The sequence below is a fragment of the Diadema setosum genome, chromosome 4 (assembly GCF_964275005.1).
Source record: "Diadema setosum chromosome 4, eeDiaSeto1, whole genome shotgun sequence".
NCBI classification, from domain to species: Eukaryota; Metazoa; Echinodermata; class Echinoidea; order Diadematoida; family Diadematidae; genus Diadema; species Diadema setosum.
The window spans coordinates 29602217-29629940 of NC_092688.1; the positions used below are offsets into that span (position 1 = coordinate 29602217).

General features: G+C 38.8%; 1 protein-coding gene and 1 long non-coding RNA gene across 2 annotated transcripts in view; one reads left to right on the top strand and one right to left on the bottom strand.

The window, feature by feature from the left end:
- The window catches only part of LOC140227782 (xanthine dehydrogenase/oxidase-like), an 86323-nt gene that overhangs the window by 14481 nt on the left and 44118 nt on the right, over nt 1-27724 (top strand). Inside the window, exons 4-7 of the mRNA XM_072308180.1 lie at nt 7478-7586; nt 9961-10149; nt 11154-11216; nt 11509-11583. Coding sequence (XP_072164281.1) covers nt 7478-7586; nt 9961-10149; nt 11154-11216; nt 11509-11583 — 436 coding nt within the window. The remainder of the gene's footprint in view (nt 1-7477; nt 7587-9960; nt 10150-11153; nt 11217-11508; nt 11584-27724) is intronic.
- On the bottom strand, nt 14861-18876 carry LOC140227993 (uncharacterized). Its single transcript, XR_011901066.1, has 3 exons — nt 18598-18876; nt 16191-16288; nt 14861-15730 (listed from the first exon to the last, which is right to left on the bottom strand). It is a non-coding gene; the product is annotated as an uncharacterized lncRNA (long non-coding RNA).

Below are 27724 nucleotides of genomic sequence, written 5' to 3' on the forward strand. Positions count from 1 at the left end.
TAGAATCATACTTTTGCACTAATATACCTCGTAAAAATTCCCAAATTGGAGTGACCTTCTCACATTCACAAAATAAATGAATTATTGTCTCTTCAAATCTATCACAAAAAGAACAGTTTGGAGAATCTCTTCTTTTAATCATATACAAAAATTCGTTTAGGGCTATTGTTTTATGAAAAATTTTAAAATAAAACGAGCGTAGTTTAGTATCAATAGTGCATGTAAAATTTGTAAGATGTACTTTTTCGCAATCCAGATTGACCGGTACTAAAACCTTGTTATCCCAATATTCATAACGCTTGTTGGGAACTTGTTTGGAGTTCAGCAAATGGTATGCAAGACTGGGTATTTTCTTTGAACTCTTCAACTTAACAATGAGAGCTTCATGTACATCAACATCTTGCATATTGGGTTTTTCCAGCCAGTCATTTGGAATATTCTTCATTAAAAAAAATTATACTTTCTTCTTTGTGACTGAGGGATATCAAAATCAAGGACTAATTCTTCGAATAATTTATGGCCAGGAAAGGGAGGATTCAGCAAGTCAGAGATTACAGATACATTCTTTATATTCCACAACTCATAATAATAATATTTCTTAGATTTTGAATGTATCAATCGATTAAACCACAATGACTGACATGCACCGATTTCTGAGAATTTGCATTGAAATTGCTCTACAGTTGCATACTCCCTGTACATGTACCAAGTACGCAAGGAATCTGCTAACTGTGTATTACCTAAAGAGTTCAAGATTTTTTCAGGCGCGTATGATTTCCAAAGAATATTAGGGTCTATATGAAATTTTTCCAAGGCTGATAATTCAATCGATTTCCAAACAGATTCAAAGCTATCATCAAGTAAACATTTCACCCATGCCATTTTTTGAGCAAGAGCAAAAGCATAAGGGTCGGTCATCTTGAGACCACATTGAGCGTAATCATTGTACATAAATGTCCTTTTGACCCTATCTTGGCCACCACTCCAAATAAACCTAAAAAACAGCTTATTTAACTCGTTGAAAAATTTTTGTGGTATCTTGATACTTAAAACAGAGAAAAGATATAATAACTGTGGGAGAACAAGAGACTTAATTACACAAATTTTACCAATTAAAGAGAGGGATCTCATTCTCCAGCAGTTGATAGTCTGGGTAATGCTTTTTAATTTTTCCTTATAATTTAAATCAAATATTAAGCCCAAATTGAGTGAAAAATAGATTCCCAAACTTTTAAATGTAGAATTTTTCCAAGTAATACCCTGGTTGATAAAAGGAAATTTTTGGCAACCTCTTTTAGCTCCAATCCAAATTGCTTCTGTTTTAGTTAAGTTAATTTTACATCCGGAATATTTACCGAATATGTTCAAAATGTCAAACAAATGTTTAAAGGAATTTATTGACCCATCTATAAAACAAAGTGAATCATCCGCAAATAAAGACATTTTCAGCTCTTGATTTTTGATAACTATCCCCTTGACCTGTTTGTTCTGTCTTATTGACAGGGCCATAACCTCAATAACCAATAAAAACAAGTAAGGTGAAATCGGACATCCCTGAAAGATGCCCCTTTGGATAGAAATACGCTCAGTTAAAAAAACCATTGTTCATTACATAGGTCTGACGTGCTGAATACAAAGTTCTTATCCAATCAATAAATTTAGCACCAAAATTAAACTTTTGTAGGGTGTGAAACAAAAAATTATGACTGACACTGTCAAATGCCTTTTCAATATCCAGTAAAAGAATAGCTCCAGGAATTTCATTAGTGTGGGAGTATTCAATCAAATCCAAAATCAGGCGTACATTATTACCAATACTTCTACCTTTTAAAAATCCAGATTGATCAGGATGGATAAGACCATATATAACACGTTTTATACGGTTAGCTAAACACTTTGCCAAGATCTTATAATCTACAGTCAATAGTGTAATAGGACGGTAGTTCTTAATCAACAAATGGTCTTTGTCTTTTTTTTGTAGAAGTGTAATAACACCATTTCTCTGTGATACCGACATTGTACCATTTTGTAAGAAAAAGTTAAAAGAATTCATTAACAAATCACAAATATCTGGTCAGAAAACTAAATAGAATTCAATGGGTAGTCCATCAAATCCAGGGGTCTTGTTTAATTTCATAGATCTGATAACATTAAATATTTCCTGTTTAGAAAGGGGACTTTCTATAGTTTGCTTTTCATCATCAGTTAAATTAGGAATATCAATATCATCAAACAATTCTTTATCAATATTTCCATTAGAATTGTATTGGATATCATCAGGATTAGAATATAGTTTGCTATAGAATTGATGTATTTCCTTTAAAATTTTATTTGGGTCAGAAGTTAGACCTCCTGTATCATCCTGCAGTCTACTGATAGTTTTCCTTTGATAGGATCTATTTTCCAGATTACAAAAATATTTAGAGTTTTTTTTCTCCCTCTTCAAGCCACCTTACTCCAGATCTTATTATCAAACCTTTAATTTCAAAGTCATAAATTTTGTTCAGTTTGTCTTCCAACTGTTCCAGCTTTTGTAACAAAGAATCATTTGTAATTACATTATTACTTAACTGTGATTTAATTTTATCAATTTCGTTCAAGAGCTGATCTTTTTCTTTTTTCCTCTCCTTGTTCTTTCTGGCTGAATACTCAATACTGATTCCAGTAATAAAACATTTCATAGAGTCCCATAAAGTGTTGGGATTACAGTCTGAGTATTTATGTACTTGTTTAAACTCCTTTATCTTTCCTTGATCAAATTAACAAAATCTGTATCATGATGAAGATAAGAACAATTAAGTTTCCAATAATCTCTGCCTCTTGAAGGTTGATTATCATTAAACTGCACCGAAACGATAGAATGGTCTGATTGGATTCCAGGTGAAATTTTGGATTTCACACAGTTACATAAAAATTCACTAGAAACCAAAATGTAATCCAACCTAGATAAAACTTGAGGGGATTTTTGATGTCTTGTATATTGTCTTAGGGTTGGATGAAAATTCCGCCAAACATTAATTAAATTGTACTCTTCCATAATAACTGAAAGCATTTCTCTGACCTTGCTGTTACAATGTTGTTGTCTAGTACCTTGATAATCTAAGAAACCAATTACAGCATTAAAATCACCGCCTATAATTAGAGAAGAATTATCAAATTTCTCAATTTCAGCAAAAACTTCCAATAAAAACTCTGGATCGTCATTATTTGGGGCATAAATATTAACGAGGGTTACAGATATATCATTTAACATAACATTTAGAATAAAAAATCTGCCATTGGGATCATAAAATGAAGAATTTACTTCGACTGTGCCTGACTTCCTGATAAGTATAACGACCCTGCGGCTATTTGAAGAGTAACTTGCAAACCAAGATGATTCACCCCACTGAGACTTCCAAAAAACATTCATCTTCTTTGTTTGAGTGGGTTTCTTGTAAAAAAATGATATCGCTTTCAGTATTTCTTAGATAATGAAAAACTTTTCTTCGTTTAACATAGTCCTGTAATCCTCGACAGTTAAAAGTACTCAATTTTAATAACATTATTTATTGATTGTATCACTGTGAAAGTACCACCCCATATAACAAATCAAAATTGCAGTGCATTGTTTGATACATAAGTATACACACATAGTTTTCATATCTGAACATGTATAAACTACAACATTTACTTTGGTGTCAAAGATCACATACAACCAGTTTCTCTTGTCATAAAATGAACAAAAAAAAAAACAAAAACACAAAATAAATTAAGACTAAAAGCATTACAGGCAAAAGTTGTAGAGCGCAAGAGCACAAGAAAATTCAGGACTTCAAATCAAAAAACAGTCCTGACAGCAAGTGCAAAAAGAATATACAGGTACCAAATTTAGCTGGTGACTTACAGCATAATTATGTCTTCAGAATTGTCCCACAACGTGACCCAAAATAGGCCTACTATTCAATCACTAACCAATATAAAGAACAAATCAGCAATAAACTTACAAAACGTAAAGTCTACGTTACATGTACAATGAAAATGAGAGCAAGTACAGACTGTAGTATTCAGGCCCCCATAGGCCTCACAGACCAAACATCTAAGTATTAGTTGCTGCACCTACTAACCTTATTCAAATCATAAAAATAAAATAAATCCCGAACAAGGAATGCAGGCCTAGTACACCACAAAAACCACACATGCCAGCCTGCACCTGCTATCTGAAAACAATGTTGGTGCTTCAGAAGAACATCATGGGTTATAACAAAACAGAGATCTCATTTACTCTCAGGCAATTCAAAGAAACCTGGGTTGGGTTGAATTACAAACTAATGACCTGCTTGTACATTAAACTGTAAACAATTATCATGTGTGTAGAGGAAACAAGAAGGAATCCTGAAGAAAACGTGCATTAACTAATCTAATTTATAATTTGCTCAGATACTATAATAAGGGTCACACCGTCATAGAAAATGGTGATAATAATAGATAGTTTATCTAGTGAAGGAATGAAACAGGGTACCAAAAAAAAAAAAAAGCAGAAAAATTGTATAACCTGAAAATGTCATATAATATCCACTGTGTTTAAGTCTTGTCTTGAGATCGTTACTAGGCCACAATGTTCAACTTCCCATCCTTGTTTCTGAAGGCAAGCCTGGCAGGGTATATGAAAAAGGGCTTCTTGCCCTCTTCATTGAGACGTTTTAGCTCATCCATCTTCTCTTTCCTGAGCTGAAGAATGCGTCTGGAAAAATCTTCAGACACAAACACTTTCCTTCCCTTGTATGTGCTTTCCTTCTTGAGTTTGGCGATACAGTCTTTACGTACCAGCTCCTTGGACACATAGGTGGAAAAGGCGATGTGGATGATCCTAGGTTTGTCCCTCTCAGCTAGCCTTCTCTCGACACCTTGGCGGTGGGCGTGCGGTGGCACCTTTCTATGAAATATTTAGAGGACTCGATGCCAACAAAATTGGAGAGAAAATCCCCAACCAGTTCCTGGCAATTCTCCCTGGGCTTCTCAATGATGCCGTGTAGTACCAAGTTGTTTCTCCTGGCTCTGTTTTCCAAATCGTCTACCTTGAGCAGGAGATCCTCTTTCTCATGCTTGAGCTTCTTCATCTCGGACACTACTTCATCCATCTGAACACAACACGGATCGATTTTCTCTTCATTTTCCTTGGTTTTGAGTGTTAGTTCCTCCAATCCGTTTATTATGAGCGAGTCAATCCGCTCTTCTAGTTTGTTGAACCTCTCTAAGTAGCTGACGAACCAAGCGGGTGGAAGTGAAGAGTCGCCGCCGAGCCTGTCGGCCTGGGAATCCAGCTCTACCGGCGCATCAACAATCAACTTTTTCGAGATTGATTTTGACTTATCTGGAGTGTCCAGTGTTCTCTTAGACGCCATGATTTCAGTCCACAGTAGTGCCCGAACCAAAAGGGGCAATTCAAAGTAGATTTTACAACCCTAAAACTTCTCACCAAGCTGAAATTTGGTCCAAAATCGCGTGGTAGAACAATCACATGTTCTCACAATGGAGGGTGGGGGCGCTCTCCTATACTTAAAACACTTGAAAGCAGACGTGAATATGTTGTTATGTACATATGGACTTCACATAGTATTGCTCATAAGACACTATTTTTTATTTATTTATTTATTTATTTTTTAAAGATTGATCAGACTTGTGCAAACGCCGTCCGTCTAGGAACCAGACACTGAGGAACACTACACAATGTACTGTTAAGTTATTTTGTTTATTTAGATAAAAATCGTAAGTACAGGTTTGGAAGTACAATCTTATAGTCATGTATCAACATAGCATAATTAGGCCTAAATCCAGATTCACTTGTCACTTCAAGATACAAGAATTTTGAAAAATAAAGAAGAAGAGTGAGTGAAAAAGAAATGCTTGCAATAGAATTGTCATTGCTTCAGTTTTGAGGGACACGGTAGAGTGCCTTCTACGTCGGCAACTGGTCGGAGAAAGCTGACTAATAAGGCCATTAAACAAACCATCAACTCCCCCCAACTGCGAATTCATCCTCTTGAACAAAAAAAAAAAAAAAAAAAATGTGTCAGCTGAATCTAAGAATATCCTTTCAAAATTGATGCTTACGTGGAGAGTTTATGTACACAATTTACTAGTAAATTAAAGCAGAAGTATGGAAACAATCGCCATAATGAGCATCGTGATTGTGACTGCACGCACGTGGGCATTGCAATCTTTACTGGGAGCTCTATTTGGCTCTGGCAACATTATATCTAATTTCAGCGTCCTCAGTCGTTACTAACATCACTACTCGATCACAGACCTACAAAGTCGCACTCCTCAGCAGCAGAAGAAGCATTTTCTCATGCCTCAAAAAAAAAAAAAAAAGAAAGAAAGAAAAGAAAAAAAAGAAGAAAACAAAACAAAACAAAACCCCAAAACAACAAACAAAATGTGGCAGGAAAATCCATAATTTCTTATCAAACGTACTGGATGAGAAGCCCGCCTATTCCGAGTTAAATAATTAAATATGTTAAACTTTTTATCTTGTTCTTTGTTTAGTTTTTGGTTGGCTATACTTACACGAAAATTCTGCGGATTATGTATGTCATAATTATATTCATTCAACACTCATCTCTCCGTTCATTGACAATTATATATTGTATGAATTGTAAATAGTTTGGAAGGTTGAAACATGTAATAATTAAATCCAAATTCTCTTGTCCTTTCAATTCAAAGATAAAAAACAACAACACGAGAGCATGTACAGTGGGTGAAAAGGGGCACAAGAAATAGTTAGACTCTCTATAAGCCTATCATTGTCATTGCTGGTATGCTTCAGTTCAGAGGGACACATCCGAAAACTTGGTGCCACTAAACAAATCAAACAACAACCCCTCAGCCGTGTCAGCGGCAAATCATCTTTCTGACCACTTTGGTGTTGCCGAATTCACAGTTGTAGGTTTGTTCTTCTAAACCCCCCGATCCAGTCCTTTCTCGGCGGCGATTTGGTCCCCCCGAATTTGCTTCTTGATCGTATAAACCCGGCGATTCGACCCCCCTCAGCGGCGATTTGGTCCCCCGAATAGGCCTCTTCGTATAAACCCGGCGATTCGATCCCCCCTCAGCGCCGATTTGGTACCCCCGTATAGGCTTCTTCGTATTAACCCGGCGATTCGATCCCCCCTCAGCGGCGATTAGGTCCTTGCGAAACGGATATTCGGTCCTAGGATACTATTTCCTAAATTCGAACCCGGAAATAAGGTCCCCCGGAGTGTTTCTCCGGACGGACATTATCGCTTACCACACCTGATCCCAACGGACCCAGTTCCGGGTCAGTTCTGACCCGGATTTTTTTTAGAGTGTTGGCTAGACGTAGCTCTATATTCTGGAATGGCACTCTTATTTACGTACAGCATATATAGAGTAGGCGCTGATCACATGTTCGTGTGTTTTTTTTTTTTTTTTTTTCTAATCCCAATAAATATTGTATTATGATTCCGTTCCATAGTCACGTGGCCGTTATGGCGTGTTTGTTTCCCCTCTGCCGGATCGAAGGGAAGGCAGTGACAACTATCGAGGGAATCGGAAATGTGCGAATGAGGTTACATGTCTTGCAGGTGAGCAGTATGAAAACATATAGAAATATACAACTCCGTTATCATAAGTTAATCGCAGATGCTCTATGATTTATATGTGGCTTACTAGCTTTTCTCTCTGCTGTTACCATTCCTTACCACTATTTGATATCTTGCTTCTGGTCATACAGGGTGCGATAGGCACTGCATTTTCGTTTGCCCCTATCTCCAATCGGGAAAAGATTTCGTTGATACTTTGAAGAGGTATGCTACCTGACGCGAAGATGCACTGAATAGAGCAATATCCCTGTCTATGAACTCTCGCTGTGCAGTCATACGATATACACTGTTACTTTCAAATATAATCTTGGCCAGTCATGATTGTAACATCAACAGCAGCTGAAGCATTAGTGCTGACCTGAAAAGAAGGATCAATCCAAATGTATGCGCGAATATTCGATACAGGGCAGCCAAATGATTTTGTTTATGCAGTATTAGGCAGGAACTGGAATGCGATGTTCAGATAAAAATAGTTTTATCTTACACTAATTGCTGCTCTCGATGACATCATCATTAAAGAAGTGGGGTGAAGGTTGGATTACCATAGAGTGTCGGGGGTTGCACGTAATATTATACAGAAAGCAGGCGATCGCTTTCGCGCTACCTTAAAAATCTGCGATCAAAACAGGGTAAAATTCAAATGTAACATAATTCACAAGAGTTTTTGACGAAGATTTGAATTGACAATATCTTTTTCATAAAAATCGCCAATAAATCTGAAATTTAGCTTTAAAAACTGACTACCCGAACAGTTCTGAAAAAAAAGAAAGAAAAACGAATCGGAGTAATCGTTGCGCAGAGAGGTTTGGCTTCAAAAGTCAACAGGCATACGAACGAACGCATGCAGCTGTGTAAGAGCCTATAGGCTATTTAACTGCGCAGGCACTCAGTATTGCATAAATGTTTGATATATATATATATATATATATATATATTTTTTTTTTTTTTTATTAGGGTCAAGCATTACTGAGATTCCTTGACGCTCTTTGAATGCAATACGATACCTCATTTTGGAAGTTGACCTATCAGTTTTCTAGCACCAAAAAGTTAGATGCTTGTGCAGCCGTAAATGCTACAAGTTGCTTTATATTACTTTTTTCACCATTATATATCAAAATTCATTCATGGGGTATGTGTGCACACGAAGAGGCGCACGTCTCCTTGGGGTCACTTGCCTATCTCAGTTGGTCCACTCTTTATGGTCCACAAGTATATCCGTATGACCTAAAAAAATCAACGCTTTCTGATTGTGTTAATATTTGTTCTTATATATTCCACATACTAAGAATCTTGCTTTAGGATTGGTCAAGAGCTGATCACGTGATAAAGCGTAGTTTTGCCCATCACATCACCTGAGAAGAAAAGTTCGTTACACTCTATGATGATAGTCATTTTGTTTCGCTGATCTCTTTATGCACATAGTCCTAACGCGTGATACAACTTACAATTTTGAGTACGCGCGAAACAAAAGTCGCGCGAAATAAAAGTGCGTTGCACTGTGGTCTATCATTTGACCTGGGTCAAGCGATAGACCACAGTGCAACGCACTTTTATTTCGGTGCCACGCGCGGGGCGCGGAGAAAATTCGTTGCTTTGTCATCTACGCGCTGTAAACTCGGTAGCGTAAGCCCTGAGGATACCATAAGACAGCTAAAACTGGGCGCGTTCGAGCGCTCTCCTAAAGTGAACTGTACCGTACCGTACCGCGCTAGAGGAGCGTTCGAACGCTCCTAAAGTGTACCGTACCGTACTGTACCGAGCCAAAAGTGGATCACTTCCCGATGTGCTCCAAAAGCGTACCAAAGCGTACCAAAAGTTCGTTGTAAAGCATGAGCGTATCATGCGCATACGTCACAATGCAAAAACATCATTCTCTTTGTTCGGGGCAGCTGTAAGTAGGTCAAGCGCAAGGTGAATGACCTTCTCGCTACAAACAAGCGTGACCTTTTCTAAAAATAACTCGAGAGGTACGCTTTCTCCACAGAGCTTTCGAACGCTCCCAAACTGGCACAGTACGGTACGGTACGCTTTAGTTCAGTTCGCTTTGGTTCGCTTTAGAGCGCTCGAACGCACCCACTGTTTCAGATGTAGACTAAAATGGGAATATCTAGGACCCAATATGTGGGATATAAAGCAAATAATCAACTTTTAGTTTCAGGCAATGAGACATAACTATCACTTCCTCGGCGATCTGAATGTGTACGCTATCTTTCCTCAGCTGCGCTTCGGAAAGATAGCTACATCCAGATCGCCTCGGAAGTGATAGTTTGTCCCATCACCTTCCCCAACGTTGATTATTTGCTTAATAACTTTTGATACCGTTTGATCTGCATATGTGATCTGCTTAATGCAACAGGAATCTCTTGCTAGGAACCATGGTACCCAGTGCGGCTTTTGCAGTCCTGGTATGGTTATGTCAATGTATTCTCTTCTCCGCACCAATCCCAAGCCGTGCATGGATGAGGTTCTTAAGGCGATGGAGGGAAATCTCTGCCGCTGCACGGGCTACAGACCTATTCTGGACTCGTTTAAGATTTTCTGTGGGGTGAGTGCATCACACACACACGCACAAACATGTACACACTTACCTTGGAAAGTGGGCGTCATCGCAGATGTCAACATACCTGTTGAAATTAAAAAAAGTTCTGCGGATTACACTTAGCTGCACAGTTGACCACTTTCAAGTTCATACACCTTACGGTCTATTTCTTTTTTCCAGGGAAAGTCTCACTACGCTCACGGCACACGACTCATTAAAGAGCAACTACATGATCACCTGTCACTAATGTACATACGTAAACATACACGTGCAAAGAGAAGGTGACTTGTTGAAACTCACATGGGACCGTGTTCTCGACGATACGGAGAGAACATGATTAATGTTGATATTTGAAAAGTCGTCAAGTTTAGACAAGTTTCAACAAGTGGCCTGAATTCTCGTCGCACATAAAGCTTCTTCCATTACAACAACTGTCTAGGTCATGTTACTCTCTATGTACTTGTTGTCCTTGCTAATTAACGCAACACTTCAAGTATCTACCAAAACTAAATTTCATGCCCTTTTGGGTGTCAATGCCAAGCACTGACCACGTCAAAATGAGGATATCCTGTCAATTCATTCGGAGAGCCAAGTAAACTGAAAACAGGAACGGATAAACTTGCCACGAAGATTCTTCCGACTAGTGCACCTTCAACATCATCTTGAAGTTCTCAGAGATTTGTGTAATGCACCAGAATCTTTATCTGCAGCATTCCTCACTCATTGCAAGAAGAAAATGCGGAATATGTGATCCCAACCTGAGAGAAAGTCAGTGAGACCAACAAACGGACAGATCATGAATGCCTGTCAACATAAAAACTTCACGACATAAAACACAACAATGTTCTCTTGTGAGCAATTATACCGAGACTCCACTTCCATGTAATGAGCTAAGTCATCGAAACAAATGTAACAGTACAGCGATGGAACGAAATAATGTGTCGTTATTTTATCATATTTATTCTATTATAGGCATTTTCTACCAGACAATAATTGTTTGCTATTTGCAGGAAAACTGCTGCTGTGCAGGACAAGCCAGAGGGTCATGCAGCGATTCTAAAGCCGTTCAGCAGGTATGAGAAGAATACATCCTCTTTCTATTTCATCTTTATTTTCGCAAGCAGTGATAGGCATGTTCACATTTTTATGGCGTTATGATTCTTCCGTCGAGTACATGTTCCTGCGAACACTGTTCTCTGTAAAGACTTCCTCGATTAATTTTGTTTGCCATTATTCACTTTCCCTAACTCATGGTTACGAAAGGAAAACTTTATAATTTGAAGTAACACCTTATTCAAGCATGAACAGTAAGATATAAATTTGAGCTCCAGTTGTGTTTTCCCTTCTCGAATTATATTTTTGCAGAATACATTGCATGACAGTCCAAACCATATTCTGTACGACCAGACACAGGAGCCCATCTTTCCTCCAGAGTTGTTGGTATGTCACTCATTTTTTGTGTACGCTTGAAAGCGTTGGTCTTGCGTCATGAGGTAAAAACAAACAAAGATACACTCATATGGTGTGTATAAATGTTTAAGCCTCTTTCACAAGTCGTCGGTGTTACCACGAACCGACGCTATTTCGTTTTTGAGCGAAAATGCAATTCTGAGAAAATCGCATTTAAAGATCTCACAAGTTTTAGACAACGTTTTCAATGACTTTTCCTGTCTTGTGTGTGAAAATTTTGACAGGGTGATGAGAGTGGAAGTTGTTCTTCCTATCCATAGTGTAATTTTAGTGTGAATTCAAAAGAATTACGATATTTCTGTCTTCAAACTCACTGCGTCGGTTCGTAAATCCATCGTTTCTTGCGCGCACCATAGGTTATGTACTTAAGCGCGGGTCTCACGAACCGACGTAACTTGTATTACGCCGGTTCGTGGGACCCGCGCTGTAGGGCCTGCACAATAGGTAACGTGCAATACGCGTGTATTTACGAACCGTCGCTATTTCATTTTCGTATGTGTTTACATACAAATACTATTAGGGCTATACCTGCTTATCAACAATAACCTTATTAATTGAAATTGATTGTCATGTAATGATTATTGTGATGATTATAATACATTAGGTGATAATTAAGATGATAATATAAGCCAGTTTCTCTTAATTGTTCTAAAAAGCGTGTTGTCCTTGTTTTCATCTTCATTTAGCATTGTTATTAGAGCTGTCGTTGATCGCTCCAAAGATTTCTTTGCCCTCCCCCCTCCTTTTTTGTGTGGATATATTATTCAACACTTTTGCATGTGGACATTTATCATTTGGTAATTAATATGTACTCGGTATACTGTGTTTCATATTTTTTTACTTTTTACTGTTTTTTTTTTTTTTACTTTTTTAACTTACTTTCTTTATTTTTCACATAATTTTTAATTCAAATTCAGTTCACTTCTTTCATAATAATTATGAATGTTTGTTCTAAGATGAAGGATACCGCTAAATATAGGGAAAAAGATGTGCCAGTCAGTAATGATTACTTGCATTTACTCATCTTTCATACTCATGCACTCTGTTATTTCTTTCTCTGAAATAATCTATTAATTTCTTTATTTCTTATTATTCCACATTATTTGTGACTTTTACTTTGTCACAATTTTTATCGGTGTCATTATTGTCATTTGGCTTGCATGCGAATTCACTCATAATTCCTCATTTTCCATCTTTCTCTTTCCTGCTCAACAGATTCTTTGATAGCTGCACTTGATCATATAAAAACATAAAACTCATCCTGCATGCACTCTTCGAAACTGATAAACTCCTAAAAATACATAAATATCAAAATTATCAGAATTTCAAGCTTCATTTTAAATATATAACAATGGTCATGTTTTATTATGCCTTTTGCAGCAATACATGTGTATATTGAAGAGGTACATTATGTAATCGAAGAAACATAGGTTCTCAATAAAGTATCAAATTTGAATTATTCAGAGATGAGTAATGACAATGGGAAGGATAACAATTGTGGAAGAGCTCCATAAATCAATAAATATCTAATGGCAAATGGAGATGGAATCAATATTAAAGAATATGCGTAATTCAAGTTCATTATTACATCAGTTCTTGTGTGTTCACAAAAAGAGAAATACAGGTCGAACATGCGCACCAAATCTTACAATGTACATTTACATTTATAGAGTGCGGACGGAACATATACAAAAGAAAGAATAACATTCTCAAATTAATATATCAAGCATAATTATGTATATGAACATAAAAAGATGTTGCTGCATATGCATGAAGCTTGAGAGTGCTGCAACACACATTATGCTCAGATGGAAACTTGATGTATATCATACAAAAGAGAAGAGGTACTGCATGTACATGTAGTTACACTATTCACAGGACAGTAGAGAAAAAGCAAGAGAGAGAGAAGGAAATGGGTGTCTAAAATAGGTCGATGTAAGGAGTGCCAAGCCAATTAAGTCTCTAATAGAAGTCATACATATATGAAAAGGAAACAAATTAATCACAACATAAATGATCGTGCTCATATTAACCAATAATTAGCATCTAAAAATGTGTGTAGAAAGCCCATAATATCAGCCTTTCGCCCCGTAGGCTTGTTACATATGAGAAAAGAGAAATTTTGGCCGACCCCCCCCCCTCCGAATCCTTAATCCACCAGTACTATAAACACATGTGCTAGCAAATTCACAAGAGGGGTGGGGAAATTCGGCCAAAATTGTGTGTGGTTAAGATAATTAAAAAGAAAGGTCATCAGCAAAACTACGGGGTGGATGCAGACGAATTTTCATGTGATGACTAAAAAAAAAATGCAGCCAAAGGGGGGAAAAAAAAAAAGGACGGTGGAGAGGGGCCAAGGCTAATTTGACTCCCCTTCCCCCCCCCCCCCAAAAAAAAAAAAACCACACCACTGTTCTACAGCACCTTTAAAGGACTCTTAATTTTCTTTTGTAAAAAACAAACGTCTCGAAGTAAAGAATTCCATATTGTAGGCGAAATGTAGACCGATACAGTGTACATCCCAAGCTATTAAAGAAAAAAAAACAGATTATGAATATTATTCAAAGTAAGAATTTCAGTGCGTTTAATCATCTTTAGTCGAGTTGCAAATGACATGTGCATATTCAATAAGAGCAGTTAACTTCGAAGCGCCCCCAAGCCCTTCTATATTTAATCATTCATGTCTAAAGGTAGTGCTAGGGCATCCCGGTGGTCTAGTGGTTATGGTGCGGTCTAGTAATCCGGAGGTCGTGGGTTCGAATCCCGCTTGGGCTGCCTGTGATTTTTTTTTTTTTTTTTCACAGCAGCCCACAAACTGCACACTGCAGTTGCATGTGTTACTACGGATGGAGACAAATGAATAATCTATTATTTTAATATACAATGTTTGACATCCTTTTTGTAATCACTTTCTTTAATTGTACATTTAGAGACATAATGAATTATTATTAAAAGAAATCATATTTCTGTATTTTGTTGTGAGTTTGCATGGGAGCATACACGTATCATAATTTACAATTTTAGTTAAATAAAGAACATCTCATAACAGAACTGTCTAGTGATGGTTGAATGATTATGTCAATTTGTTATAAGTCCTATCAGTTATATGGAGTGCATTTCCCATGTTTATAAGAATCATAGTAACACATTCAAAGTGGGTTGAAGACAACAAAATAATAAATAAAAGAATAAAGGAGAATAGAATGAATTACAGTTTGAGGTGAGTTTGACATGTCATTAACTGGATTAATATTATCATCTAGCAGAGATGCATATTTGATTATTTGTTGCATTAATTTCATAAAAATACATACATGTATAACATGTCTCAATCAACATTCAGAATGTTTGCAAAATGTAGATGAACATGTATCATGAACATGGTTGAAGATGAAGCTGGAACTTTTTGTTAATGGGTCTAAGCTACCATTTGTGACTCTCATAAATCTGTTTTCTGTGAAAATTCGTACAGCGAGCTAAAAGTTTCTGATATACACATTTTGACAGTGTGACACATTTGGTTATGCCCCCGACAATTTAGATTGACTCTCGCAATTATCACCGTTTACGAAAAATAAATCAGTGAAGGGCATGTTAATCCTCAGTCGATAACTATTACAACTATGCAATGATTATTCAACCATCTAACTTCATCTGATTACAGCATCATCTGAATATTGCCAATGTGCACTTAGAAATTTATCAAGATGTATCACAAGGTTATGATTACCACACAAAACCTTCAAGATTTATTATCATGAAATACATACCAATGAACACTTAAAGAAAATCTAACATTCCATATCCACATGAAGCTTGCCTTGATATAAATGTCTCTCAGTAGTGTTATTAAAGTGTAGCAAAATTGTAATTACGACATCACAGAATGGAATGCATGTTTTCACCTTCAATCTTAGAATCTTCTTTCATGTTTCCACTTTACAATCACATTTTAATGTAGATATACCGTCCTTATGTTGTCGCCCTTTATCCCAAGTTCTCCCTTCTATCCTATCTGTAGATTGTCTTCTTTCCTAAGCCATTGTATTCACATTCCTTGATGATAAGCACGATGCTGTACTTTTTTTCTTCTCTGAAACAGTCCAGCTCTTCGCTACTGCATGGCATCAGTCATGTGAAAGAAAAGACAGAAATTAAGAACTTTCGATTAAAATCAAACATCATGATACAAGATACAACTTTCATTTTGAGAAAAAGAAATCAGCCAACTAAGCTGTAGTTGAAATCATTTTGCTCTATTTATATTAAACATAAAACAAAATGGTATACAGGATCAAAGAATGTCAAAAAATACTGCTGTTCGTCTTTGATGCATATTCAAATGGTCTCGCCTTTTACATATTTTAATGATGCAAGATCTTATGTCTAGCACTTAGTAAGTCTCATGTAGAAATTAAATTATCATTCACATGAATAAATCTACATGTCCTTGTAAATAAGGCATTGCTTTGAAAAAGCTGAATATTACTAACTGCATTTGGGAAACGGTCTACGACAATCAAACTTCTTTATTATCAGAGACTTTAACATCTTGATTAGACCTAGACTCTAATTACCATTGTATTCACATCCGTTGATGATGTACACGACCCTGTACTTTTTCTTTTCTTTTCTGAGACAGTCCAGTTCTTCGCTACTACATGGCACCAGTCATCTGAAAGAAAAGAAAGAAATTAAGAACTTTTGATTAAAATCAAACATCATGGTACAAGATACAACTTTAATTTTGAGAAGAAAAAAAAAATCAGCCAACAAAACTGAAGTTGAAATTATTTTGCTCTATTTATATTAAACATAAAACAAAATGGTAGGCCTATGCAGGATCAAAGAATGTCAAAATATACTGCTGTTCGTCTTTGATCCATATTCAAATTGTCTCGTCATTTACACATTTTAATGATGCAAGATCTTATGTCTAGCACTTAGTAAGTCTCATGTAGAAATTGAATTATCATTCACATGAATATAAATCTACATGTACTTGTAAACAAGGCGTTGCATTGAAGTAGCTGAATATTACTACCTGCATTTGGGAAACAGTCTACGACAATCAAACCTGTTTCTTATCAGAGACTGTATCATCTTAATTAGACCTAGACTCTACATTATCATTCAGCTTTTAAAGGTATTAACCATTCACCTATAAAACAGTGGCATTGTCATGTGCATCATATTTCTTTGATACTGCACATATTTTCATGAAGTCTGTGCAAGAATGCAAATGAAACACGTCTGCTGTTTGGTATTTATCAAAAAAAAAATCACTAACCCGGAAGTCCTTGGCCTTAGGAATAACACGTGGCGAGTTAGCAGGAATTGACATTAAAATAGAATAAGAATAGATCTACTAAATAGGCCTTTGCCTCATGAATGTCTGGTCTAATTATAGACTAAGTGAAGTCTAGACCTTTCACTTTTAAGTTACACAGATTTCATATTACTTAGATCTAGACTACATCTAAATCTAGACATCTAATACTATTAGATCTTGGCAACTTTTGTCTTTGTGACACGAAATTAACACGTCACGGATGATATTTCGGCGATGTCCAACAGGATGACAGTACCACTATTACTAAATCAGTAAGTTGACATAGATAACTAACATCAACTTGTTAAAGTACGTTAGAGAAGGCACCATATACAATAACCGGTGACACTGACACTGACAGATCTAGCAACTACGTTTAGACTAACGTTAAAGAGTGAGACTCGCCATCTCAGTAAGTCGGCCAAAGACAAAGTCAATACAGGGCTAAGTCAGTGTTACTGTTATGTTAGGCCTAACAAACGTTAACGGTTACTCGGTAAGGTTAGGTTTACCAGGACTCAAGAGTCCTGGTTAAATCAGTCGAGGGACATTTCTTAGGAAGTCCTTCGATTCCAAGAATAAAAAGAGTGAAAGAACAAAGGGGAAAAAAGGAAAGAAGAAAGGACAAAAGATTATGTATGGCTGCTGTGGAAATCGACAGCGCCACTGTATCACTATCAATCAAGCGTAAATATACAAACGCCATTTGGTTGGGCCACATTCACAAGTTTTAGGGGAAAAAAGCCCCACCGCTGTGCTTAGGTACTCCACTCGAACTAACGTTAGACATACACTACACACAGTACGGTACTAGGGCTGAATTCACAAGTATACTTTAACACTGCACTGTACAGGAAAGCCACCTAACCTGTAGAGTACTCGTAGTGTTTAGGTAGTATCACTAGACCACATACTGTCATAGATGACATCTACACCAACGCTGCACACTGGCACTGGTCCGACGGTCCCTGACCAGGAAAAATCACTGTTGGACACTGACCAGTAACTTTTTCAGGAATGGACCAGTAAAGATTGGGGGAAAAAATGGGTGGACTCTACCTACTATTACCACTAGTCTAGATGTAGATCTAGAGCTAGACTACCGGTATGGCTCTGAACTGTGTTAATTTGACTTGGTCTTAGACTGCAGCTGATCTTAGTTTGAGTAACTGGTATTACAAGTAAAGTCTTAACTTAGACTTAATAGTTAGACTTGAAAGTAAAAGTCTAACATGTCTAACTTTATTCTTTACTCTTCCTTTGAGTTTTACTGTTAGACTTTTAATTCATTTTTTTTTTTAGTTTAGTACGCCTACTTTGTCAATCTCATGATTTCATTTTCAACTCAAAAGTCAAGGCTAGTTTTAGTGTCTTCGAGACTTTGAAATCTTGCAATCTGCATGTCTTGCACACAGACGTTACGACTATAGTACTCAGTAGTCTCAGAAGTAACGTCTAACGACATAAGTTGAAAAGAAACAATAAATAATATGATTTGAGATCTAATTTGAAATTGTATGGCGTTTACAGACTAGGCTTCATAAGCATCACGCGATTGAATACATGGGACTACACACTACCGCAATTAATGGTTATGGTAGTCCAACTGAAACTGTTATTTTGAGCATGATTTTAATAGGATTATAGCTTACCATTCACTTCACTCGTGGACAGTGGGCTGGCTTAGGCCGTCATTCATCTTTCAGAAGGCTTGGTTCTCACTCTGAGATCTGGATTAGGGCCAAAACCTAATTCTAGGCCAGTAAGTTGAACAAAGCTCAAAGTAATGCAACTGCGACGGTTCGTGAAACCCGCATTGCTCTTCACCGTAGCAATTCGGGTTTTACGAACCGGCGTATCTTTCGTGCGTCGGTTCGTGAAACTCCTTTTTCTCAATTTCTCGATATTTCGAGTACCGTCGTTTTTTTCTTTCTTTGATAAAATTAAGAATAATTAATTTTGTGATCTACAATTTTGGGATTTGGTAGAGTTTTGAAAGCACTTTCATTTGGTACCAATATCTCGATTTTGAAAATTTTGACCAAAATCGAAATAGCGTCAGTTCGTGAAAACGCCGACGAAGTGGCGTCCGTAAGTGGCGTACAACCGTTTGCGATCATTTTTGGTCGCACAACAGGTTGCAACAGACTTCCATCGCTATCTATCTTATCTCGTCGCAAAAAAAAACAAACAAACAAAAAACAAAACAAAACAGGCTTTCACAAATGCAACAATCAACAAAAGTGACTAGGAGAGACCGTTGCACTAGTAAGTAACATTTGCTAGTATATGCGCGTGCAATTGGTCGTGCATTCACATTCGAGTGGTGAACGAATGGCTTGACACCTATGAGACAATGCGATCACTGGTGCGATTGAGTGAAACCGGTGCGAGTGGTCGTGCGAGTAGCGTGGGGTACAACTCTTAAGACTGGCCAATATAAGTCACCAGCGCTCGTACGAGTGTCGCACGACCTCCAGCCGACCTACTGCGACCAGCGAGTCGTGCGAACTCTCGTATTAAGTCATGCAACGTTGTGCAACGCTCGTATGACAATCGCACGACTGGACGTACAACTGAATGCAAGTGAATCAATAGCATCTGGTCGCCTGTGGGTTTTGGTTCAGATTTCAGATGCGAGCAGTCACGACCGCCTCAGACTCGTGCGACCTCCTGCGACGAATACGAGTGCTCGCATGACCCCAAGCAATTGTCGCAAACTGGTAAGAGACCAATTGTGAAATGGGCTTTAAACACTGTCTAATTAGCCATTTCGTAATTCGGCTTTGCGCATGAGCAGAAAAAAAAATAATTTACCATAATAGGCATGTTGGTTTATATCAATTGAGATAAGAATCTGTGGTGTAATAGTCATGTGATCCTTTAATAATCGTGTTGTCAGCACATCCACCTCACAATAACAAAGTGTTCATTAAGCCTTGTACTTGGCAATGATAATAGAAATGCATGTAGTTTGTTACTGCAAACAATGCATAATTATGAAATGGTGCTTCCCCCATTGTTGATTTGAGAGGCCTCTCTGGTCACCTGGTCTACCTAAATTCATTATTATTATTATTATTTTTTTGGAACATTACGTCGGGCAACCTTTGTCATTATGTCTTATTTGAAACGAGTAAAGTGCCTAACCAACTGAGAAAAAAGAAAAGTTATTTTTCCGAAATATGCACATAAGCTAATTTAGAAATGGCTTACACCATGGAGCTACAAACGATGTACCTCCATGCCTATACATGTACATTGCAATTATAGCTGATACACAATTTTTCTTGCTTAATGTTAATCAGCTATTCGTCAAGTGCCCCATCAAAATTGGGATCATTTAAGACGCCGATCGTAGTCTGCTGTCAATATTATAATTATATTTAGTTGTTTTTGTTCGTATTAATCTTACAATCATGTATTTTTATCATGAACACTTGTGTAATTGCAATCTTGTGTTGAGATAAACCGGAAATTGTTAATATGTATTCGTGTTTTTCATAGCTATTATCACATTTTTCTCTATAAAGCTGGAGAGTCATAGTTATGCATAATGGATGAATGGATAAATTTTCTTTTCAGTCACTCTATAACAAAGTAATTATAATCCTGCTTGTGTTGTGTAACATACGCACTTTGTATCACAGTCAAATATCTATTGCAGATTATTGAAACAAAGTGCGAGGAACAGTCTGTGGATCTAAAATCTCGTCAGTCTCTAGTTTCTCTAAAATGTTATATCCTGGAGCCAGTCTCATATACACTTCAATTTGTGAAATTATGACTTTGCCACAGAGACTAGATGTATAAATCAAAACTTTCTAGATTACAAGAAACAATCAATTTCTTAAAATTAAACTCAATTACCTTTAGACTTGACAGGCAAACTGCGTATCAACACGATCAATGAATAGACTCCGTCAATAAGATTCCTTGATTCGAAAATGAAAGGATGTGCGTATGTATTAACGAACCTTTTCGTTTTCGGATTAACGAGCCTTCGAAATGCGAGTAACGAACCTTTTTCTTTTTCCAATTTTCGGATTAACGAACCTTTGGAATAACGAATCTTAATTCATTTTTGGGTAAACGAACCTTCGGAATAACACACCTTCGAAATCATGAACTGTAACCCAAAATAAGCCCTTCATGGAAGGAGTTGATGATGTAGGGTAAAAAAGGATCCTTTCAGATTGGCAACATAACTCTTTTATGTCGCGTTTGTAAGAACCACGTTTCATGTCCAACGCATATTTTTCAAATTGCGATTGGTCAGGCGTGGTGCTGAAGATGATTTCCCATCAGGTTTGCTCGATTCTGAGAAATTTTGAGAAATTTGAGAAGTTTTGAGAAATTCTTTAATCTGATTGGCTGATTTCTCTGAACTTGTTGGATATAATTGACTTGTCGGACATTTTATCCGACAAGTTCCTTCATGAAACGCCCCCCAGGTTTGCTCGATTCTGAATGAATTTGTATTCTTAGTGGTTTGACCTTTACAATACGATGTTGAGGGGCTTGGTGGCTTGTGCAGCTAAGGTTTATGCAAATCCGTAAGCGTATCCACATTTGCTCGTTAGATTGGCTAGACCATGACATGTAGTTATGGGATATCTGTTTTGAGGAAAGTCACTCATTTAGAATGGGTAGAAACGCATAGTATTGACGTGATTAAAAAAGAATTTTCATGTTAGTTTGAAACCGTGAAATCTTCTATCATTACAAAAAATGCGGATTACTGTAGAGAGGGGCCGAATGGGGCGGAGAATGAGAGAGAGAAATGTGGAGAAGGGCGAGATGATGTGAAGACGGTGTGGGTGTGTATGTGTGTCTATGATGGAGATGGTTATACGGCACGCGGGTTCGGGTGGGAGGTCGTGCAGTCAATGAAGACAAACACTAGACAGGAGTCCTGTGAACAGCAAGCAGAGAGGTCTCTTTTATTGACTCATAATAAAGTCACAACACAATTACAGCTCCTAAAATGTACTTTAGGAGAACCCTTGAAACACTATATGTGCACATCATCAAGTCCACACATGTTTAACACCAAAACAACTCATTCATTATAACACACAGATACCAAGTGAGTTATTGTCTCTATAGCTATATAAATCCACAATGGAGTATCAATAATAGTATCATAACTAGTGAAAGCATCTGCCATATAATCAGCTGTATGTGACATAACTCTCTCTCTCTGTATTATTTCACTTATCATGACTGTTAAAAAACATTTATAATACATCAAACAGACTGTAAATGGCTGGGTACAAATGTTGTGGAACCATCTGATACAATGTTGTAATGTTGTTACAATGTCTGCTTTTTGAGACTTATGAGTTGCAACACTGTGATGTCTATTCACATAAAGGGCTTACTCTATGGAATAAAATCATACTCTCCACACTTCATGATAAGCAGCCAGTGTCATGTCCACTCTGTTAGTGTAATGTCAGACCCCATATAGTAGGATAAAGGCGTTTTACATGTGTGACTACCAGTCCTTTCATATACATATACAATACATATCTTATTCATCATTATTTGTGAAAAGAATAATACCTGTTTTGTTTTAGAGTCCAGCGAAGATCTGACTCAAACTATGCTATTTTGTTTAAATGATAATAAAAACAAATGAGACAGCAGTTCTCTCTTCAATGATTTGAATTGCTGAACAGTTTACCAGAGCCTGAATGCATCCTATTATTAACACTTCCACATAACCCTTCTATAAGATCACCTTTGCTCTTAGATAAAAGTCACGCGATATCATATGGATAAATCCTCTCTTCCACCAACCATTGATCCTAACATCTACAGATCACTTCATCACAGTTAAATCACCTACCCCTACTCAAAACAATTACAATCACACATCTGATCCATATAAGTCCCACTACATCAAATCTAGAATGTCAACAAGATAAGATGGGGGTATAATAATGCTGAAAATTACATTATACCAAACTACTGCAGATCTTAAAACTTTAAATCACAAGGTACACCAACTATGAAAAACAAATGCAAATCTACACAATGTCTCAACCTAACAAACCTTAAATGATGGCAATGGCAGTGCAATACACCTGTATTCTTAACTCCACCATTGTGTGTGTCAAAACTATTATGATCGATACTCGGGTAGCTTCTTAAATCTCTTGCTAGACGACACACAAGATACCCTTGTCCCTCCTATCAATACAGAATCTTACTCTATTAGGGAGAGCAAAAGGAATAATATTCCCTCTTACAACCTCAGTGGTATTACATCATAAACCCACAACACTGTACCTACACTGCACATCTCTGACTCTATCTCTAAACTCTTCCACCTTAAATGCATTACCAAAATGTAGTATAGGTAAATAGCTTCCATCAAAAACCATCAACTCAGCATCTTATCACACTATCATAGGCGCCCCATACTACACAGCACCATGTAATACCAGAGTACACAGATCACGCTAAACGCCCTATACTGTTACACAGCGCTACATTATACACAGTTCAATACCGTAATTGGTCACGTACACAAACCTACGCAGGCCTGCAGCCCTCGCATTGTACTACTGCACTACGAATACATTGTGCGCACAAGACTACGGCAGCGGCAATTAACTACATACGTCCCGTACACACAACATACGTCCGTAGACTGACTTAACACAGGTACGTACATACATAAGTTACCGTGCATTCAGTGCCACTGAACAAAACCACCATCAACCAAGACAAATAGAATGGCTTCATGTAAATTCTGACAAACACTCTCACTCCACATAATATGCCTGTTTGGCCCTTAAAACTCTTCATAACAATTACCCATAATGATAATACAGCACCATAACATATAAGCACTGAAATTCTTGAGTAATTTGTGACGTTCTCATTTTCATCAACTCACCTGTGAACAGCAAGCAGAGAGGTGCCTGCCACATGGGGGCGCCCCTCTGTTGCTGATGTCTCTACATACTCTAGTAATTAGTATATACATCCCCACAACTCTTCCCCGCTTAGAGGTCATCGTCCCTGATGACCATATTATGTATGTACGTACACACACATGTACTTCATGGGATAACTATGGACGCAGAGTTACTCCACTTGTAGGCCTAAGTACCTCACATATTTAACACTTCAAGAAACAATGCTGCTTCCTACAATAAAGGAACATTATTAAACCAACTGAACATAAGCTAAATGCTTTAACCTCGGGCTTTCACAATAACTACTTTATGTATACCACTGTGATCCTGTAATTTGAATGCACACAAATTTGCATTCATAAGTCCTAACCATACTCTGGACTTCAGCAGCCACAACAAAATTCATGAATAGCAAATGCAATAACTACGCCTTAAAACAATAGCCAACGTAATTGTTATCCAAACTGGATAAACTTCACAAACGTATAAAACTTCTTAGGGAGATCAACTCCTCCTAAAACATACGACTGCGCACCACGGTGAGCTCCCTGCTTCACTTCCCCGCTTAAGCTCAGATCACGTGGGAAGTGTCCATTCCTTCCAAACAGGAGGCTTGCTAACAGCACAGCGCTTACACTTGGCGCACCATTGTTTCACCGACTCCTCCATCCCATGCCAGAAGAATCTGTCTCCAACCAGCCGATAGGCACGTCTGAACCCGAAATGCCCTGCCTCGTCATGAAACCGGGTGATAGCCTCCTCTTGAATGCTCTGCGGGGCAATGACCTGCAGGTGCTCTGTACCATCGTTCGGGCGGCGCCTCCTCCGCAAAAGAACACCATTTCGGATGAAGAGCCTCTTCCAGTCTCGCAGGAGAGCCAGACTTCCTGGTAAACAACTGCCCTTCTCCTCACGCGAGGGTGGTGTACCCCTTGACACAAAGGAGCGCACTTGATTGACAAGATCATCCCTCTCTTGAGCCTCCTGTAGATACTCAGCTGAGAACCCAGGCATGCACGCTTCTCCACCTAGACGTCTCTCCTCAATGCAGGTACTCAAAACTGGTATGTCTGTTCCTTGAGAAACTAAGTCAAACTGGGCACGGATTGTGTCACTACTCACAATCATCTGTCCTTCTCCATCAGGAGGATCCAGACGGGATAGGGCATCGGGGGCTTGATTCTGCTTACCGGGCCCGTGTCTCTGCCTGTTCGGTGACGCACCACCAGTCTCTATGCGATGAGTGATACGCTCAGTGTAACCGAAGTCCATGTCACCATGAGAAAAGGCATCATGATGCTTTTCAAGAAGGTCTCTTTGGTTGTTTGCCTTATCCTGATCCTCCCTCTGTCGGGTATGAATAGCTTGTAGCGCCTCTTGCCAAACTGGATCTGGGGTGGGCCAGAGTATCTTGCTCATGTGTTCCTGCCCGACACCTACTAACTGATTCCACACCTCCTGCAGTACGTTCATTCCTAGTATCCCTTGCATGGAACTCTGACCACGCCTCATGGCCATGTCATCTTTCAACACCAAGACAATCCTGGCTCCGATCGGATGTCCCAAGACCTTGACATCGACCTCAAAACACCCCACATATGGGATATCATCCCCACTTGCTGAGACCAAGGAGGACACTGGGACATCCTTCATCTGAATACCCGCCGGTTCTAACTTTTCTCTGAAGTACGTCTCTCCTATGGTTGTTACTTGGGAGCCAGGATCCAGGAGACAGGGCACGGTGACACCCCCAATCTCAACGTCAACAGAATAGCACTCTCCAATGGCCCTGGACACGAACCCGTCATCTCCTCTAGTACCGTTGGGGACCACCTCCACCTCTGACATACGTCCGACTAGGGCACCTGATCCATGTGGTCCTGCGGAGGGACTCCCTTGTCTGGTGGTTCCACCACCTGTACGATCTGGTGGACTCACATTCTTCTGGGAATTTGGGGTATGGGATGCCTGGGGGGCTTCCTGTCTACTGGAATCGGGTTGATGTCTAGGCATGTCTTGCCTTTGTGAACTTCCCCTCTGCTCTACAAAATCAGGATGACCCCGATTCCCATCTGGTCCTCCCTGGAGGTATGTCATTCCTATTCTCGGTGGAAAATCCTGGCCTCTATCTCTGCCATTGGTCCAATGAGGATTGGGAGAGTAATTCCTGTTCCTGTACAACTCGTTGAAATGAGGCGCACCAGGCTGTGGAAATCCATGCTGCCAACTCTGATAAGCAGGCTGAAACTGTGTTCCATAGTCTCTGCTGGGACAGTCTCTAGCAAAGTGTCCAAAATTCCCACATGAAAAGCAGGCACCTCTCTGCCGACTCACACGAGGGTTCCATGTTCGCACGGCTGGTGGTGCCGAGGGGGCCACAGGCATCGCATCTCGGACGGCTTGTACTATCTTGTCACCCATCTCCTGAATTGTCAAGAGGACGTCTGATGGTTGAGTTGGGTGCTCGTCCCCCTGTCGAGCCCACACAGCAGCCTGGCGTGCACCCTCGTGGCCTTGTGTGCGACTCTCCTCTTGCCCTGACCTACGGATGGCAAACTCACGCAAGACCCTGAAGTTTGTATTACCATCCCGCTCATACCGATCCCTGCAAGCACTTCGCAGGACAGGGTCCTCTAATCCTTCAATGAACTGTTCGACTAGGATCCCGTTGGGGTCAGCGTACAGCTTGGCCTCACGACCACACAAATTGTTGAACCTCCGTTCTAGATCTACCGCAAAATCACGAAGTGGTTCCCCTCTCCTCTGCCTTCGCTCCAGAAAAAGCCGCTGCAGCTCACCCAGATTTTGCACACCTGCGTACGAATCTCTCAGAAATTGCAATATTTCCTCCGCTTGCTTCCCCTCTTTGATCAGGGCCCTCACCTCCATCTTTGGCACTCCTCGAATGTAGTCTAGCAAGTAGGAAGCCTGTTCCTCCTCCGGTACCCCATAGCGGGAAAAGGCTGACTTCACACCGGAAATAAACTCCTCTACATCTCCTGCCTTCCCATCGAACACTGGCATTTTCCTCTCGGGCGCCATCACCAATTTGGGGGGCCTCATCGTCAGTTCCCTGATCTGCGTCTTCAGGTCCGACAGCTCCTGGTTCACATCATTTTGATCTGCCGCTGGAGTGGAGGGCGAATACACCACTCTGTCGTCCCAGCCATCAGGTGGTGGCCGGATATGTCCCTGTATGGCAACTGTCCTTCTCTTCCTTCCATCCTCTGCCATGTAGACAAGGCCATTTGCACGAGGATGTACCGCTTGTAGCACTTCCAGCAAGAGATGACCTTCCTTCTCCAAAGGATATTCTGTGACATCCCCTGGGCCATCTTCAATCTGTAAAAATAACATCTTTGCCATATCCTGAATATATATCAATGTATCACAAATATCTCAAGCCAGACAGCTTTCACTTAAACCATATGATCACAAGTTAAAACAATGCAAGCAATATGTCTCAAATATCCACTCACATTGCAAAGAAAAAAATTACTAAGGCATCAGTGTGTACGAAGGAATACACCTCGGAAACACTATTGAAGTCAGCATATACAAATAAATGCCAAATATCTCTGAAATACAACTTAAGTTCCCAAAAGATTATACAGTCCTATCTAAGAAGGATCAGTAATAAAGGGAAACCAGCTCTATAACCAAATCCTAATGAGTGGTGTCCAACATTAACACTCCACTGAATGGAAAGGACACTAATACTACACCTTGAAAAAGATGTTTCAATACACTTATATCGCTGGTTGCATTTAAATACAGGCACAAATACCCACATCAAAGCAGTACAACACTACCACATGACCTACTGCAATGATACACAATGTATTTA